Here is a 16,882-nt window from a genome sequence, read left to right as displayed (position 1 = left end):
CTGACCTGAAGTCAGGAGTTGGACGCTCAGCTGACTGAGCCACCATGTGCCCCAACACAATTCTTAAAAGCAAAATCAAGATAGTTATTAAAACTCAAGAACATAGATATTTCATCAAGAGCAAGTAGATTTGCCATCAGAGTATGATATACAGGCTGAACTTGGATTAATGGTTTGTCTTATTTAGTTTTAAAGAGATAAATAATACATGCCACTACTTCACTTTATACTTTTGATTTGCTGAGATTTTACGAGCATCTCATGGTATCTCTGGTTGTTTTGCCACCCCTTTAATTACGTTATGTATTATCTGGGGTGAGCAAGGTAGCCTGTCTGCATCATCACCATTTTTCCATTGAATACATCTTAATTTATTGAAGGATGATACCTGGTTTATCATTAGACCAATGCAATATGCAGGCATTTTTCTTTCAAAGGCCCAACTCTTTCCTTCAGACTATAAAGAAATCTGGTAATTTTGTGTTTGATTATTAGATAGGTGCCATTTTGTTACCATGTTTATAAGAATGCTTTTGTAAATGCCCATATATACTGGTAGCTTTCTTAAAAAGGAAACAATATAAGGGTTAAAGAAATAAATAAAATTCAGAATGAATAAAAGGAAATCTTAACGTTAAATTCTTAATGAGCCTAATTAAAACTTAATTATTGTTTTCAGTTTTCTTATCTAAAATTTCTTTTGGATGTTTTAATGGAAGGAATTTTATACTTTTGAAAGAAAAGTTAAAACAGAATTTGGCTCTCAAAAGGACATTTATCTATTAGGCAGTGTCTGTTTAACCCAGAAATGCACATGATCTGACCTTATTGCCTAAATTATACAGAAGGAATCATATGCATGTTATTAATCTCACAAAGAGAATAATCTCGATGGTGTTAAGAATCTGAGTCAGCTTCTAGTTTTACTAATTATTCCTGTGACCTTGGGCAAGTTCTGACCATTTATTCTATTTTTTCCTTCTGTTTCTCCACCTGAAATGTGGATTTGATGCCATTCATGTTTCAGAACCTGAATTGTACCCTGACTTTTTATTAATGAATAAACTGATGAAAAATTTTAGCATTGATTTTATGTTTTTTAGAAATATGATCCTATGAGACTCCTAGATTTTCCTGATCATTTCAGGTAGTTATAAGGTAACCTCTAACTTGAGCTGAAAGCTATTTTTGTTGGTAATTTTGCTTCAGAGTACTTTGATTTGCCTAATTGAGAAATAAATAAAAAGAACTTTGTCTAGCTTATTTGATAGTAGCGAAAGGGAGATGAAACTTTAGTAGCTGTACCCTTGGTGTATCATTTTAAAAATTGGTCCTTGTATCTAGAAATTTTCTGTGACTTTAGTTCTTTGAAAAGTGATAGCATACTAATACAAGAAAATAAGTTGAGTTTTTTTCTGTTACGTTATTCTCTAGAGACTTGTCTGAACCTGTTATCTGTTGCATTCAGATTGGTAAATCTGGCTATTGCATGTAGTCAGTGGAATTTTTTGTTTTTTATTTTTAATTTAAATGAATTCTGGTTCTTCGTAAATTTGATCTATTGCCTGAATTTTAAATTAAAGCTCATGATTGAAGAATTTCTTTTTTGGGGCCTTTGTTTTTTTAGACCTGTTAAATCTGTATGGCAAAGAGACACTGGGTTTTTTTACCTGCATTTATCTGTATACAATTGCTTTAATTATAATTTTAAAGATTTCAAAGAATCAGATAGTTTATTCCCATCCCAACATAATATTATATGGTTTTCTGACCAAATTTATTATAAACATTTGGCTACACAATATTAAATTCAGATCTTTGCCTGCTTATAAATTTGGAATTCAGTTAATTTTGGGGTGAAACTGATTAATCTTTTTTTTACCTACTTCTCAGAAGCCCGAGATTCATAGTACATAAAGCCCTTTGAATATAGAAACTGTCATGTGACACTGTGGATCCATCAGTATCCACAAACACAATTTAAAATAGCTGTGTCTTTAGAAGTTCACTTTAGAAGTTTTAGACACTAAAAGTGAAATACCCAAACAGTTTCTTTTGACTGATCTGAGAATTTATCGTAGGTATTCCCTCTTTGGAGGTTTTCTGACTGCCAGGCAAAAGTAGTTTCTGTTTTCTCTGATCTCTCATAACATGTCCTACATGCTGCTTATTATGGCACATGTATCATACTGAATCCTGTTCTTTCTTTCCTCTTTCTACTACCTCAGTGAGCTCCTTAAAAATACAGGAAATGCATTCTACTCTTTTAGTATCCTAAGGATAGCACTTTGCCAGGCATGTGCTAAGTTGGTCAGCAAATATTGAATGAATTAATGCTAAATATGTGCCACTTTTAAAGAAGAATATTTTTAACACATTTCTATCTTTGAAATATAGCTGTTACTATATTTTGTGATATTGGGGGACATACTAAAATATTAGCTCTACAGGTATTCTGCATTGGCAATTTAAATAACTTCTCAAAAAGCAAACAATGAGTAGTGGTGGCTTGAGTTAATAGCCACATGGAGTAACAAGCTATGCTTTTTGTAGGCATACAGACATGGTTGGGGACATATGTAACTTTTCCAAAATTATTTGACCAGGTTTACAGTTTAAATAGCAGATAAAACAGAAAAACTGATGATCATAGGTAGAGTGTTTATGTGGGCTTGAATCAAAATACTTAATATTTAACATCAGCACTGAATTTGGCACCTAGAGGGAATACAAAGGAAAACTTGGTTTTTATTGTTTTAGCCAAAAAAAGCATACAAAAATTCATCTATGAAAACACCTTTCTGAAGGTATTACTCAAGGAAGAATGTTCATCTTCTTTTTTTTTTTTTAAGATTTTATTTATTTATTCATAGAGATGCAGAGAGAGAGAGAGAGAGGCAGAGACAAAGGCAGAGGGAGAAGCAGGCTCCACGCAGAGAGCCTGACGTGGGACTTGATCCAGGGTCTCCAGGATCATGCCCTGGGCTGCAGGCAGTGCTAAGCCGCTGCGCCACTGGGGCTGCCCGAATGTTCATCTTCTAAGAATGATTATCTACTTAAAAATTTTGAGACTAAAGTGATCTGCTAGCCTACAATAACACTATATCTTAAAAGGACAAAACCAAATGTATTTTGATGCCATCTATACACCTTCAACTCAACCCACAGAGATTCCTCTTCAGACCATAGTTGCAATGTGACATACAGCTTTTGTGATTATTTGGTAAATATCTTTCTCTTAAATTAGCCTGGAGGTTACTACCTGCCTGGGATCCTATCAGTCTTGTTCATTATATCTCAGCACCTAGCAGGATGCAAACTGAGTGTAAAGTAGGCATTCGCATTTTTGAAAAGACTAAATGGCTGAGCCTCTTGTTTTATTTTCTTATTTTTTAAAGATTTTATTTATTTATTCATGAGAGACACAGAGAGGCAGAGACACAGGCAGAGGGAGAAACAGACTCCATGCAGGGAGCCTGATGTGGGGCTCGATCCCAGGACTCCAGGATCACACCCTGGGCCAAAGGCAGGCGCCAAACCGCTGAGCCACCCAGGGATTCCCTGAGCCTCTTGTTTTTAAACTGTTTTCTGTCTTGATAGCACATTACTCATGAGCAATTCAGTAATACCTGGTTGAGATGCTCAGCGCAGGAGAGGAATTGTTCCCTGTTCTGTCTCCTCCTGCATCGTCACTGCCTCACATAGTAAATTTGAGCATGTTTCATTATTGCTGATTTGGTACATAGCATGGATCCCCAAACTCCTAGCAGTCCTAACAGGAATATTTTTAAAGCCATAGACTCTTATGAACAGTTTACCAAAAATCTGTACTCAAAACTAGCGTGATGCTAAATCACTGTTGAGTTTTCTCTTCATCCAGAAACTTTTGACGTAGAAAAGCCAACACAAATAACACATGTAGATAACTGTTTTTACCAAGTACAATCACAGTATAAGCATCCTTGATTTTTTTTTTTTTTTTTTGCATCCTTGATTTTTATTTAGAGTGTTGAGCAACTTTGCACTTTGTCACATATAGGGCTGTCTCATTCTTAATCATACAGTGTATCCCAAAAGATAAATAAGCTTTAATTTAACCAGTGCCTTGATGGACTTTTGGGTAGTTTTTTGACTTTACCTTTAAAACAGCGCTGCCAAAAAAAATACATATATTTTTATTTTATATAAAGAATCATAAATCTTTATTTTTGAAAATTCACTCTTCCAGGTGCCGTTAGTTGCAGAGGAAAAATAATGAAAATATGCCCTACTAATAGTCATCATCAACTTTACACTGAGGAATTGCTTCAAGCACGCCGACATCCCCATATACATGGGGATGCTGCTTTTTTTTTTTTTTTTTTTTAAGATTTCATTTATATAGTTATATGAGGGACAGACAGAGAACAGAAGGAGAGGGAGAAGCAGCTCCCTGCTGAGTAAGGAGCCTGATGCAGGGATGTAGGGCTCGATCCCAGGACCCTGGGATCATGACCTGAGCTCAAGGCAGACACTTAACCAACCGAACCACCCAGGTACCCCAGATACATACATTCTTAACACTAGTGTCATTTCTTTCCAGATAGTTGGGTATTGTAGCTGACAAATCAGGACAATTAAAGATATTGGCAAAAACACATCATTTAATGAAATTGGCCAAAATAGTTAAAACTCCCAAAATTTCTAGCAAAGACATTGACAGAGAAGGCTAAATAATATTTGAAGAAGAAAATTTCTACAAGAATGACCCAATAGGAGCTTTAAAAGATTAGGGCTTACATATCAGGGGATTCATAATACTCCTTGGGAATAACTACTGATACTTTTAATTCTTTTTTTGTAAAAAAGGACAAATTTTGTATTATAGAAATAATAATTACAATTTACAATTGTACTGCAAAAATCAAAACTGAAGTAAAGGACAGCTGTCTTCCTCTGTTAGAGAACTCCATGTAAATAAATGGGAGCCTTGTCATCTTGCTCAATATTGTACATTTATTTAATGTATTTATGTATAGGCCCTCAGTAAATGCTCACTGATTGAATTCTTGCTTTTACTAATTTTGCCACCAAATTATGCCCCAAAATTGTAACATCTTTTATTCTTTGGTCTTCATACTCATTTTCACAATGTTCTGTGTAAGTTTTGAAAACAGCCCTAATTATTTTTCATTATGAAATTTTAGTTATCTCAAGTAGATTAACATTAGGTAGACTTCTTCCATTTTTAGTTATACTTGGATAGTGGGAACCTCGTATCTGCAGGTAATAATCTTTGAAGTATAGTAGCCAAGTCAAATAATAGTTCCTATAAAATGCTGACCAGTAATACAAAAAAACAAAAAAATCAACAGGTTACAATTTAATTAGGATTTGAGTGAATGTTTTTTTCTTTCAAACCGTGTTGCACACATTTTTATCTTCACTTTAAAAAAAAAGAATCCTTGGTTTCAATTTAAAACTAATAAACTTCTATGTAGACTGTATAAAGGTCTGCATTACTGAATAAGTTTCCATTTTAATTAAGAAAATTAAAATTAATTTTGCAAATATAATGTAATTTTTTGATGGATATGATACCGTTCAAAACAAAGTGTATATCTTAAATTCTTTAATTTCTCTTTTCATTTTCATTGCTTATCTGTATATTTTTATTTTAAAGATTTTATTTATTTGAGAGGGAGCACGTGAGAGAGAGTGAGTATGAGGTGGGGGAAGGGCAGAGGGAGGAGAAGCTGGCTCCTCCCTGAACAAGGGAGCTGGATGCTGGGCTCCATCCCAGGGTCCTGGGATCATGATCTGAGCCACCCAGGTACCCCTGCTTATCCCTGTCTTCTAAGTATGAATGAAAAAGGTACCATTAGTACTTTTCCTTGCAGACTTAAAAGTTTATCCAAATCTGTTAATTTTTAATTTTAGGGACTTTTTCAGGTAAGAATAGTATTCACATTTCAAGTAAAACATGTAGTTGTTTTTGCTTTTGTAAAGCTACTAAATGAGTTTTAAACTATGAGACTTTAGGAAATGTATCTATTTCTCTAAGATTAATAATAGCTGCAGTCATTTTTGAAACAATGCTTAGCATGTTGAGTATAATACTGAGAAAATAAACCTAGAATATAACTGATGCTCTTTCACAAAGAGGTTGTTCAGCAGGTACCCAATATTGAGCTGAATCTGGGAACTTCTCAGAATCTTTGGAGGCTAGAAGGGTGAAAACTACTGATGGTGTTTTTATTTTATAGTGTGATCCTGAAAATGAAGTTTGCACTCTTTTAATACTACCATTTCTCACTTTAAATGTAGATTGACAGTATGTCAGTGTGATCACACTGGGTTGTATTTTCCAGACACACTTTTATACATGGAGATACTCTTTGCATAAAAGCCCTTTCGGGATTTAGGTTAACAAATAATTTAGGCTCATGCTCTTCTTTTTCAGCCCTGATGCTCTGATGATGTCAGGGGCAGAGCAGAACCCTCAGGAGGGAGGCAGGGTTGACACAGTGTTCCAGCAGGAGGCTAGGTTGGAACACTGCATCAGGTAAGAGTAAAACTACACCCCTGCCTCCGAAAAGATACAGTCTCAAAGACTAACTTTTGTGTGTGGGCACGAAGCTCTTTGTTGGAGTTTATAGGGAGCCAAGTTGAAGGAGGTGCAGTTTATTTACAGACCTGATACTTCTCCTCGGACTCATGACTACTAGGATGTTACCTTTCTAGAACATAGGTAATTTGTGCTTTTTCTACTACTATTTATTGTTCTAAATATGAAACAGGAAAGAAGCAATGTGTAATTTTGCTAATTTATTCCAGAAATAATTTTTGGACTTTCTAGGACAGTAATTTTTCAAACTTTTAGTCTTAGGACCCCTTTACATTCCTAAAAATTGTCATAGACTGCAAAGAGCCTCTGTTTATGTGAATTAGATCTATCAATAGTTTACCTTATTTTTAAAAAGTTACCCTATTAGAAATTAAGACTGATAAATTTTATGCTTTATTTTAAAATAACTATAGTAAACCTTTACATACTAACAGATATTTTTAGGAAAATAATTACATTCTTCAGAATATTTTTTTTTCTTAAAACATTATAAAAAGGGTGACAATGTTTAACATCTTTTCCAATCTCTTTAATATTTCGGTTAATAGAAGACGGCTGGATTCTCCTATTTGCTTCTGCATTTCCTGTTGGATGTTATTTTGTTTGAGGAAATTGACAAACTAAGTGCTGAGGACCAGATTCAGTCCCCTCTCTTTGTACAGCTCACAAGCAGAGTGGTGGTGGTGGTGGAGTTTTTAATCAGTGGGGGGGCGGGGAGCAATATTTCATGATACATGAAAATTATATGAAATTCAAATTTTAGTGTCCACAAATAAAATTTTATTGGAACACAAACCAACCTCATTCCTTCCCGAATTATTTATGGCTGCTTTTGCGCTGCAACAATTGAATAGTTGAAGCAGAGACCATATAGGCAGCCTGCAAAGCCTAAAATATCTATTATCCAGCTCTTTGTAGAAAAAGGTTGCCTGTACATGAAGAAAATGTGTCCTTAGTGGTAAAAGGGAGAAGTGTTTTCAGATAATTACAGATGCTCTTTGGTACTAACTCCAAAACTCAACAGATGGCAATTTCTTAAAGGTTGATTGTAGTGTGAAAGCTGAAACCATATTAATGAATTGTTTATACTGTTACATTAAAATCCACATATCCCTCTTGCACTTTGAATGAATCTTTTACCCCACAGCATGATTTTGTAACATAGTGCATTGATTATAGAGTATCAGTTCCAGTTCGTGGAGTTATACAAATCTTTCAGTTGTTGGGGCATTTTATTATAAAATATCAAAAAAACATTTTTGCTAATATAAGCTATCTTATCAAAGAAGTATTGGACAGCTCTTGACAGTATGGACATGGATTTTTTTTCTAAAGTTCATATTTTTGCTAAAAGCTCAAACTTTGAACTTTGTCACTTGTAACAAGTATTGAAGACACACACATACACAAATATTGAAGACAGTCGGTTTCCTTGAAATGATAGGCTCATTAAATTAATTTTTGAAAAAAATGCCTAATACCCAAGTCTGAATAATTATAGTTTATCAGCTATTCTTTCAAGAAAAATGGTGTTCCAGGAAATTAGCTTACAACTAATCACACAAGTACTTTTCCTTGAGACAACCATAATCCTAGGTGCAAAGCAGAATGCTTTATATATATTTCCCATTTTTGCCATGCAGAGTATTAACATGCGTCTTCAGGGTTGAGATTTAATTGAAATAATTTTTACTGTGATAATTATGGGCATTCTTCAGTGAAGTTGCCATGCATGTTTATTTTAACTAGAATGTATGGCGGTGAAGAATATAATGACTAACGTACTTTAGTGCCACTGCCTTGATTCTTGCTGATAAACAGCAGTTTTACCCACCATTGCTTTTGCATCATCTTATAGGTGCCAACACAGGAAAAAAGCATTATTATCATTACAAAAACAATTTTGACTTTTCAGACTCCCTAAAAGAGTCTTGGGGATTCCCCCAGGAGTCCATGGACTACAGTTTGAGAACTGCTACTCAAGGAAAATAACTCTTAGCATAACAATGAAGTGTAATTATTTGGGAGAATAACATTTTACTTCTCAGCCTCAAAGAGGCTGGACCCACTGCAACTTTGTACCAGTGAATCCAAGAGATTCAAACAATTTACCTGAAATTGTAACTGCCCTGAGGTGGGGGTAGGATGCAGTCTGATCTTAAATTTGTAAGTGGAAAACTAATAGAAAGAATGTCTGGAAAGCCAAACCAGGGCCCCAGGTTCCCCTATGGTGGCATTTAAAACTTAGCTGATACAATGTGACTTTAAGTAGGTTCTTTGAAAATTATTCATCCTATCTAGTTAATACTATTTTAATTCTGTTTTTCTTCATTATTAATACCTGCTTTGGGGCATCTCTTATAAGACATTTCTTCATTCTCCACCTCCATTTCACTTTCAATCGACTTAGTCAAATTTATAGCTATTATCTTCCTTTTCTTAACTCCTTTCCCTTGGTTATCATTGAAAAAAAATCCATAATTTTCATTCATACTGAAAACCACAGCTCTCCCCATGAGGGATTTACCGTTATGATTTATCATAAATAATTTTTTCATTAGTCTTTAAGAGCTTTGTCTTCATTGAATATTATTGGAAGCATTGGTTTTATACTACTTCAAGACATTTATTGAAAAAGGGATAAGATTAAGAAGAGCACCTATTCTTGGTCTTAGAAAACAGGAATTTATCAAGATATGATGCTGACTATAAATTAGAACTTGCAGTGTGATGAGAATATAAAGAAATTACATTAGGATCAGTAAATGGGAGAAGTGTTTTAAGATAGACAGAAAACAAATAGGGTAAAGAGAAATTTTGAGAACATAAAAAATATCAGTAAGTAATTTTTGTTTTAGGAAAATAACAGTAAAGGAGAATGAATTTAAAATGAAGGAGAACCTGAAAACAACTCAAATAAATACTTGAGTGTATGGTATGTATTAGGTCCTAGTATGTTAGGCACTAACATGTAAAGGATTTATTTATGAATAGATTGAAAGGTAAAAACCTACACTGCTAAATTATTATATGGCTGTTTAGGAATTTTAATTACAGTGCTAACTAACATTTAATGGCAAATGTCTTTCTTTCTGATGGAGAAACTCAGGTGCTATTTTATTCAACTTGCCCATGGTCAGTGAGATAGTGACAGATTTTAGAATCATATTTTTGATACAGGTTCTCAACAGATTAGATATTCCCCATTATTTTGGCAATTTATGTGATTTTCAGATTGGGATTGTATTCCAAACCACATACAATTTGGAAAGCTTGGATTGAGAATTTAGTTACCATTGAAATTCCTTCTGTTTTTACATTGTAATGTAATTTTACGTTGTAATGATATAAGTTGGTTCAGTGACTTTGCTCTTTGCCCACGCCTGGGACTCTTCCTTTTCTTCTGCTGTCTGCCTTGCCAATAGATGCAGCTTTTTGGTAACAGAGGAGATTTGTAGAGAAACTATGAATGAATTAGTTATAAATCAGTAGTTCCCAAATTATATTCCAAGGGAATATGGAGGGATTTTGTTTGATAAATGGTCTGTGTTTGGGAAAAAACTGATTTAAATAAGGTTTATTTGCTCTTAAACATTACAAGTCTTTGATATACAGATATGCATGGGGATGTCCAACAGGGATAGAGTATCCCCACATTTATTTGAACAAAAAGCCTAACTTTTTAAAGCATCTTAATGATTAAATATTCCATGAAATACACTTTGGAAACTGTTATAAGATTATTAGAAAATGATTCAAAGCTTGTGCCCTATTGCATTATTGTTATGTGTAACACTCTTTTCTGTTTATGCCTAACTAGATTTTATTTTCATGGAAAGCAATGGTTTTAAGTAGACAATAAGTAACAGGAACAGGTATTGCCTGATTGATTGTTAAAATGATTGGGGAACATAAGGAAAGTCAGACTATAAATCACTACTTGTAAAACTCTTGTTAGATTTTCTTTTATAAATAAATATTCCTAAACTAAACTCTGTTGTTTATAGGTAATTTCTCTGTTTTTAAATTGCAGATGTTGGAGATCAGCCAGGTGAGGTAGGTTATTCAGGCTCTCCTGCAGAAGCACCTCCAAGCAAGTCACCATCAATGCCGTCACTAAACCAGACTTGGCCTGAGTTGAATCAGAGCAGTGAGGTTAGCAGAGCTTCCCTTTTCTTTTACTAACTTAAACTGTTTGAAGGTAAGAAGTTCCAGGCAGAGTAATTTTAGCACATATATAGCTCTTTCGATATGCATGCACAGTTGAGAGAACATATCCAATAAGACTGTGATAAATGTTTATAATTATGTGACTAAGGTTTTCAAAGTACTTTTTCACAGTGAATACTATCATTTGGTTTCCAGCACTCATTCCTGCTAAAACCTTGTGAGTTAGATGAGGCAGACACATGAAATCAACCAAAGGGTGGTATCTTGGCCTTAATACCTCTTAGCCAGTGAGGGACTAGAGCTAGGCTTTAACCACAGGTCCTTTGAGATTCACTCAGCTGCTCCACCCACCATATCACACTCCTTCCCCTTTCTGTAAGCAGGATATGTGATTATATATTTGCAATCTTAACATTGGAAGTGGTGTGTGAAAAGTCACTAATCCAGCTTTCCACAGAAGAAAGCATTTTCTACAACTCAGGCTATTTATAATTTATTCTATGTAATACAAAATGGAATGATTTCACTGTTAAATGCAGTGGTTAAAGAAAACTGGTGTAAGATCAAGCACAGCTTGCAAAACAATGAAATTCGAGATGAATACACTGCTCCCCTATCACTTTGGAACTCCATTATAGAAAACAATAGAAGTAGGGCCGCTCTGATTAGAGAGATTGTCTGAGGCCCCCAGTCTCTTAAACCTTAGTGCTCTGTAGAACTCCTATTGAAAACTGTTCCAGGCTGCTTAGAGCAGTTTTGTGAACAAGTCACTTTTTTTATTATAATTTTTAATATCACCTTTAGAGTGCTACAAATTTCAAAGTTTGCTGACTTTTAGGAAAAAAATTCCAAGCTTTCTATGCTTTCCGTATATTTTAAAGGCTGAAAACCACTGGGTTAAAGCAACACTAGTTAATTTTGGACAGTTGAAAAGCAGAGAAGTAACTGGCCAGTTTAAAGTACTTCTTGCTTTTGGACATGATCACAGATACCTGTGTTGGAGACATTATAGCACATTTATCATAAAACAACTGTTTAGGTATTTTTTTTTTTAGAGGGAAGAATTAAGCCTTAAAAGAATTTACTAATAGAGAGGCTTTATAAAGAGTAGGATCAGTTTTCTTGAAATCGTTAATTTTTGCTGCATTTATTCATTTGTCATTTTTTAAAAGCACTATCAGATTAAGAGTATTTATATTCCTTTGATATCAGTTCATAAATAAAAGCAACTCTAAGAAGCAACTGAATTCTAAATCCCATCTTCATTCTAAATAAAAATTGCAGTGTGATCATTCAAGCCTCATCATGGCGTCCCTTCCAAATTCTGATTCTAGTAGTTGCATTTTCCCTTAAATATTCCTAGCAAGTTTCATTTGTAGTGTTGCTAAAAAGTTCATGAATGTCATAAATTTTTTTTACTGTATGTGGAAAATCAGAATGTTAATAAAACATTGATTTTGATACATTTCAATAATAATATTTTCTAAAAATACCTGAGGATATAGAATTTAAATTATATTTTAACTTTCTACCACAAAACACTAATACTCTTTCAGCAAACACTTATTCAGCACCTGCAAATATGGATGGAATTTAACACTAATAATCATCCCTAACATTTATCGAGCACTCTTGATGTGCCAGCTCTGTTCACAAAGCTCTTTACATGTACTAACTCCTTGCATCTTCACAATAGTCCTATGATACAGGTATTATTAATCTTGTGTTAATAGATAGTAAAACTGACACACAGGTTAAATAACTTGCCTAAGGCTGTATAGCATAACTGGGATTCCAGCAGCCTGGATCCAGAGCCTGCGGTCTTAGCCATTATACTAAAGTTACAAAGATCAGGATGCTCTCTGCTTTCCAGGTAGCTTACGTACAGTCTTACTAAAACTTCATGCCGCCAAATAGAATAGGTAATACCTATTTTATGGTGAAAATCTTCTACATCTAAATTTTTCTCCACAATTAAGTAATTGGGATTTTAAAAATTCCTTTGTTTACCCCTACAACAGTAATTATTGAGAAAACTAATTATACTAACATCACTGAAGTGATGCCCCTTGATAAAAGTGAATTATTGTGGATTTTCTTTATTCAACAATCACTTTGCATCAGTATTAGTTTGTTGAAAGATTATATTATCTATTTTTATAGATAATTTTCATCAACATGTTTGCTAATAATTTCTACATGTCTTCTCAAATAGAGTATCACTGTTTTAAATAGTAAATCGAACTTTGAAGCATAAAAATGTATACTTTTCCATACTGAATTATAGAAAGGATTTTGGTTAAATGAGTAGGTGTGTCTGTGTGTAAGCATTTGTATGTATATACTGTATATGTGTAGATGTTTTTCCTTCTTCAGAGGATAACCGATAATTCTTAATCAAATTTAAATGATTTTAATGCAGTTTTGATATAAAATCTTACACTATTTTATTACTAAGATCTTCAAAATAAATGGAATTTACTAAAATTAATGTTATCACTCCACCTATTCTAAGAGGTCTAATACTTGTGTACCTCTTTTAGAGGAGTAGTATTTCATATCAAAATCAGTCTTCTGTATATAACACCTACTCAGATGCTTCATTTGCTCTCATTGTGGCCGCAGTCTGATTTTTCTAGCATGGGGTAGGGGACGTTGCCTGAGGCAGTTGTCTTGTGGTCTGGCATGGCCCTGTGTGTAGTGCGGATTGCAGGGGTTGACTTGCTACAGATGGACAGAAGCTCAAACATATATTAATTCCAAAAATCTTTTCATTTTATCTCAATTACGCCTTATTAAATATCTATACATATGTATAAATTATGTGCACGTCCATAAATAGAATCATCTTTCAGGGGTCGCACTGGCAAGTCACACTGACTTGCTTTGTTTTGACCAGAATTTTGGTACACAGGGTACATTAGCATCACCAAACCAATACATTAATGTTAGAATTTTGAAAGAAGGATTTGAAGTAATTTTTTCTCTAGACAAACCCCTTTACATTTTTACTTTGTTACCATTTGTACCACTTAGATTCTGTTCCTATTTTATGTTTTGAGTTTTAATTCTGTGAGACTTTTAGTCTCTTACATTGAGATTGCAATAAATTGTTATTATACGTTTGAATTTGAAGCTGCTCACCTTACATTATAAGATGATCCACCATAGATAAGTATAAAATGTTTATGGAAAAACAGAAATTATGGAATTTTGTCAGGCCTTTGAAACACAACTTGCAGTGCAACCTCTGAATTACTTTGCTAAATCTTCTCCAATGATCTTTTACTCCATCTTTCTCATCATGCTGACTTGTCTCTCCTCTGTCTGTTCAGCAGTGGGAGACATTTAGTGAACGCTCTTCAAGCTCACAAACTCTGACCCAATTTGATTCTAACATTGCACCAGCTGATCCTGTAAGTCAATCACTTAGCTTGCTTGTTTGAAATTAATTTTATTAACCCAAATTTCCATTCATTATGGTTTTTAGCTGATATGCATGATTGAGTGGAGTGCTTAGGGGGGAAATGGTGGCAGGCTTTTCAATTTTTGTGTGCTTAATGGTGGAAAGAACATTTTTTTTTTAATCATTTGTATTTTTTAGTTATTTTGATGGGAGATAACTGTATGTTTTTAAATCTAGTACATGTGTCTAAGGAAGCATTTTGTGAAAATTGAGCTGACCTTGTTTTGATTTGCTAATTAAGTGTATGTTAAACATATACTGTGTATTTCATAGTAAACATACTGTGTATTTCAGTGCAATGACATTTAGTAAATACTATTATTTGTATGCTTATACATCATGTAATATGTACTTTATATGTAAATATGCAATGTCATCTTTTATTTTAACAGTCCAGATGGTATGGCTTTGACTTAATTAGTATGTTGAGTTCTGTTAAGAGAATCAATTTCAGCAAAAAAAAAAGTTGTTGGTCACAGATTGCCATTGTGCAAGGGACCCTCTGTCTTGTCTTCCTGTGGCTCACTGTGTTGCTTTGAAAATGCTACAAAGTTCACATCCTGATTTAAAAAGTAAATTCTGTCCCCACAGAATTAATTTCATATATGCCCTGCCTCTCCCTCAAATCATTAGAAAACTTCAAAACCTTAGCTATTAATCATTCTCTTCACTGTTCACTCCTGCTTGTCCTTTTATTTTTTCTTTTAAAGAGAAGGATATAGTAATAAGCATCTTTCAGAAAGAAAAAAGGAAGTAAGTAGGAAGGGAAGAAGAGAGTAAAGGTAGGATTTTTTTAAAAATGAGTGAAAAGATAAAGTGTCACAAGACTTTTTTTTTTTTTTTAGATGTTTCTGATCAAAGAACCATTAATTTTTAATATAGTAATGTCCTTATTTAGTGTGGATTTGGGAGAAATGGCACATAAAGATAGCAGTACATCTTCAGTAGTTTAAATTATTGGATCTTTCATGTGCTTTATAATTTTAAAAAGTTGGTATCTATTTGAAATAGGATGCTGTTACATTGAATTCAAACAGATAAAATATGGAAGTGTTTTAAGTGTCTGTTTTCATAGTTTATTAATTATTTATGGGCCAATTAATATGTAGATCATCTGTGCCCTTTGCTTCTTTTATTGCTATTTTGAAGGCATTAATCTTTGGTTTCAACCTGAAAATTGAGGAATGAAAAAGCAAAACATAATATCTGCTGCTTATTTTCAGTTTTAATTAAGGTCTCTTGGGAAGTGACAGGTGCTATAACTTAAAAGAAAGTTTACCTTTGCTCTAAGATTTATTTCTCCATCTTACTCTTTTTTTTTTTTTTTTTTTTTCAAGATTTTATTTATTCATGGAGACAGAGAGAGAGGGCCAGAGACACAGGCAGAGGGAGAAGCGGGCTCCATGCAGGGAGCCTGACGTGGGACTCGATCCTGGGTCTCCAGGATCACGCCCTGGACTGAAGGTGGCACTAAACCACTGAGCCACCCGGGCTGCCCTTCATCTTACTCTTACCTACTATTTACATAGGCAGGTTATTTTTTTTAAATACTTAATTTTAAAATGTTTTATTGGGAAAGCAGGTTAGGTTTAGGAATACAGAATTGCTCTGTTTTATTCCCCAACCCATAAGAGATGGTGAAAATAATTATGCAGAATATTACGATTTTTTTTGTCAGGCCAGGAAAGAACATTATATATAAAAACATAGAACTCAGAGGCAAAATAAATTGACTCATGACTGGCAGGAAATGCCAGGAAATATTTGACTTTATCATAGTGATGTTCTTGTAACTTCTTGGAAAAAATACCCAAATTTGTGAGTTCTAGCTCTAGTGTTTAAAATATTATGGCTCAGTACTTTCTTTTATTATCTCTTGTGTGGCAGGAAGCTGTAAGAAATTAAAAGTTATAATTGCTATTTTAAATCTGAAATTAGATCTCTAAACTTGAAAGTTGGCAGTCTTAAATATTTATAATGTTACCTAGAAATCTTTTTTATGATGATAAACTTAAATCTTAATTTTGTTCCCCCAACTTAGGGATCTCATTAATAAACCTGCCATTAGGAGAATGCCCTTCTCCCATTGAGGATCTAAGTTCTTATCCTTCATTTAATACTAACCTGGCAAACTGCCTTCTGTATAACACAGCTTATACCCATAATCCCAAATGATCCTTTGCAAGTCTTCTATAAATAATTGTAAGTGAGTAAATAAGGTCCATACAGATTGGAAGATAATTGCCTAAGAGAAAAATATCACTGCAGTTCTAATATGAATTTACAAACCTTACAGTCTTGGAAATATTTAATGGAATATTTTTAAAAAGCTAAAATTTGATAATTAGCTGTTTGCTCAGTAAAGTGAAAGTCTATGAGAAGCCCCACAGTTCTCTGTAGCATTTAGAGACTTCTGCATCACATAGTACAGTGACCTCACATGCAAACTGAGATGGATAGTTATTAGGCTCCCAAAATTATAATGAAATTGAGCTTCTGATATATCATTTCCAGAAACTTGATTGCTTTTGTTGAACTGCTTATCGTTAATAGCCTCTGGGAGAATCTGCTTCTGCTACTAAATTCTAGACTGATGAGAAGTGTAGTGCACTAGTCTTTGCCATGATTTATGCCTGATC

General features: G+C 33.9%; 1 protein-coding gene across 8 annotated transcripts in view; it reads left to right on the top strand.

The window, feature by feature from the left end:
• The window catches only part of REPS1 (RALBP1 associated Eps domain containing 1), an 82,600-nt gene that overhangs the window by 47,680 nt on the left and 18,038 nt on the right, over positions 1–16,882 (top strand). For 5 of the 8 annotated variants that reach the window (XR_012030871.1, XM_072825524.1, XM_072825499.1 and 2 more), the window contains 2 exons: positions 10,641–10,762; positions 14,113–14,193. Coding sequence is in view for 7 of the 8 variants with exons in the window: in XM_072825524.1 (XP_072681625.1) it covers positions 10,641–10,762; positions 14,113–14,193 (203 nt within the window). In the remaining variant the exon portion in view is untranslated. The remainder of the gene's footprint in view (positions 1–10,640; positions 10,763–14,112; positions 14,194–16,882) is intronic. The other 3 variants (XM_072825541.1, XM_072825530.1, XM_072825509.1) reach the window with 2 other exon arrangements.

Source organism: Canis lupus, chromosome 1 (genome assembly GCF_048164855.1).
Source record: "Canis lupus baileyi chromosome 1, mCanLup2.hap1, whole genome shotgun sequence".
Classification (NCBI taxonomy): Eukaryota; Metazoa; Chordata; class Mammalia; order Carnivora; family Canidae; genus Canis; species Canis lupus.
The sequence above is the reverse complement of the archived record's forward strand: the minus strand, read 5'-3'. Positions and strand labels throughout refer to the sequence as shown.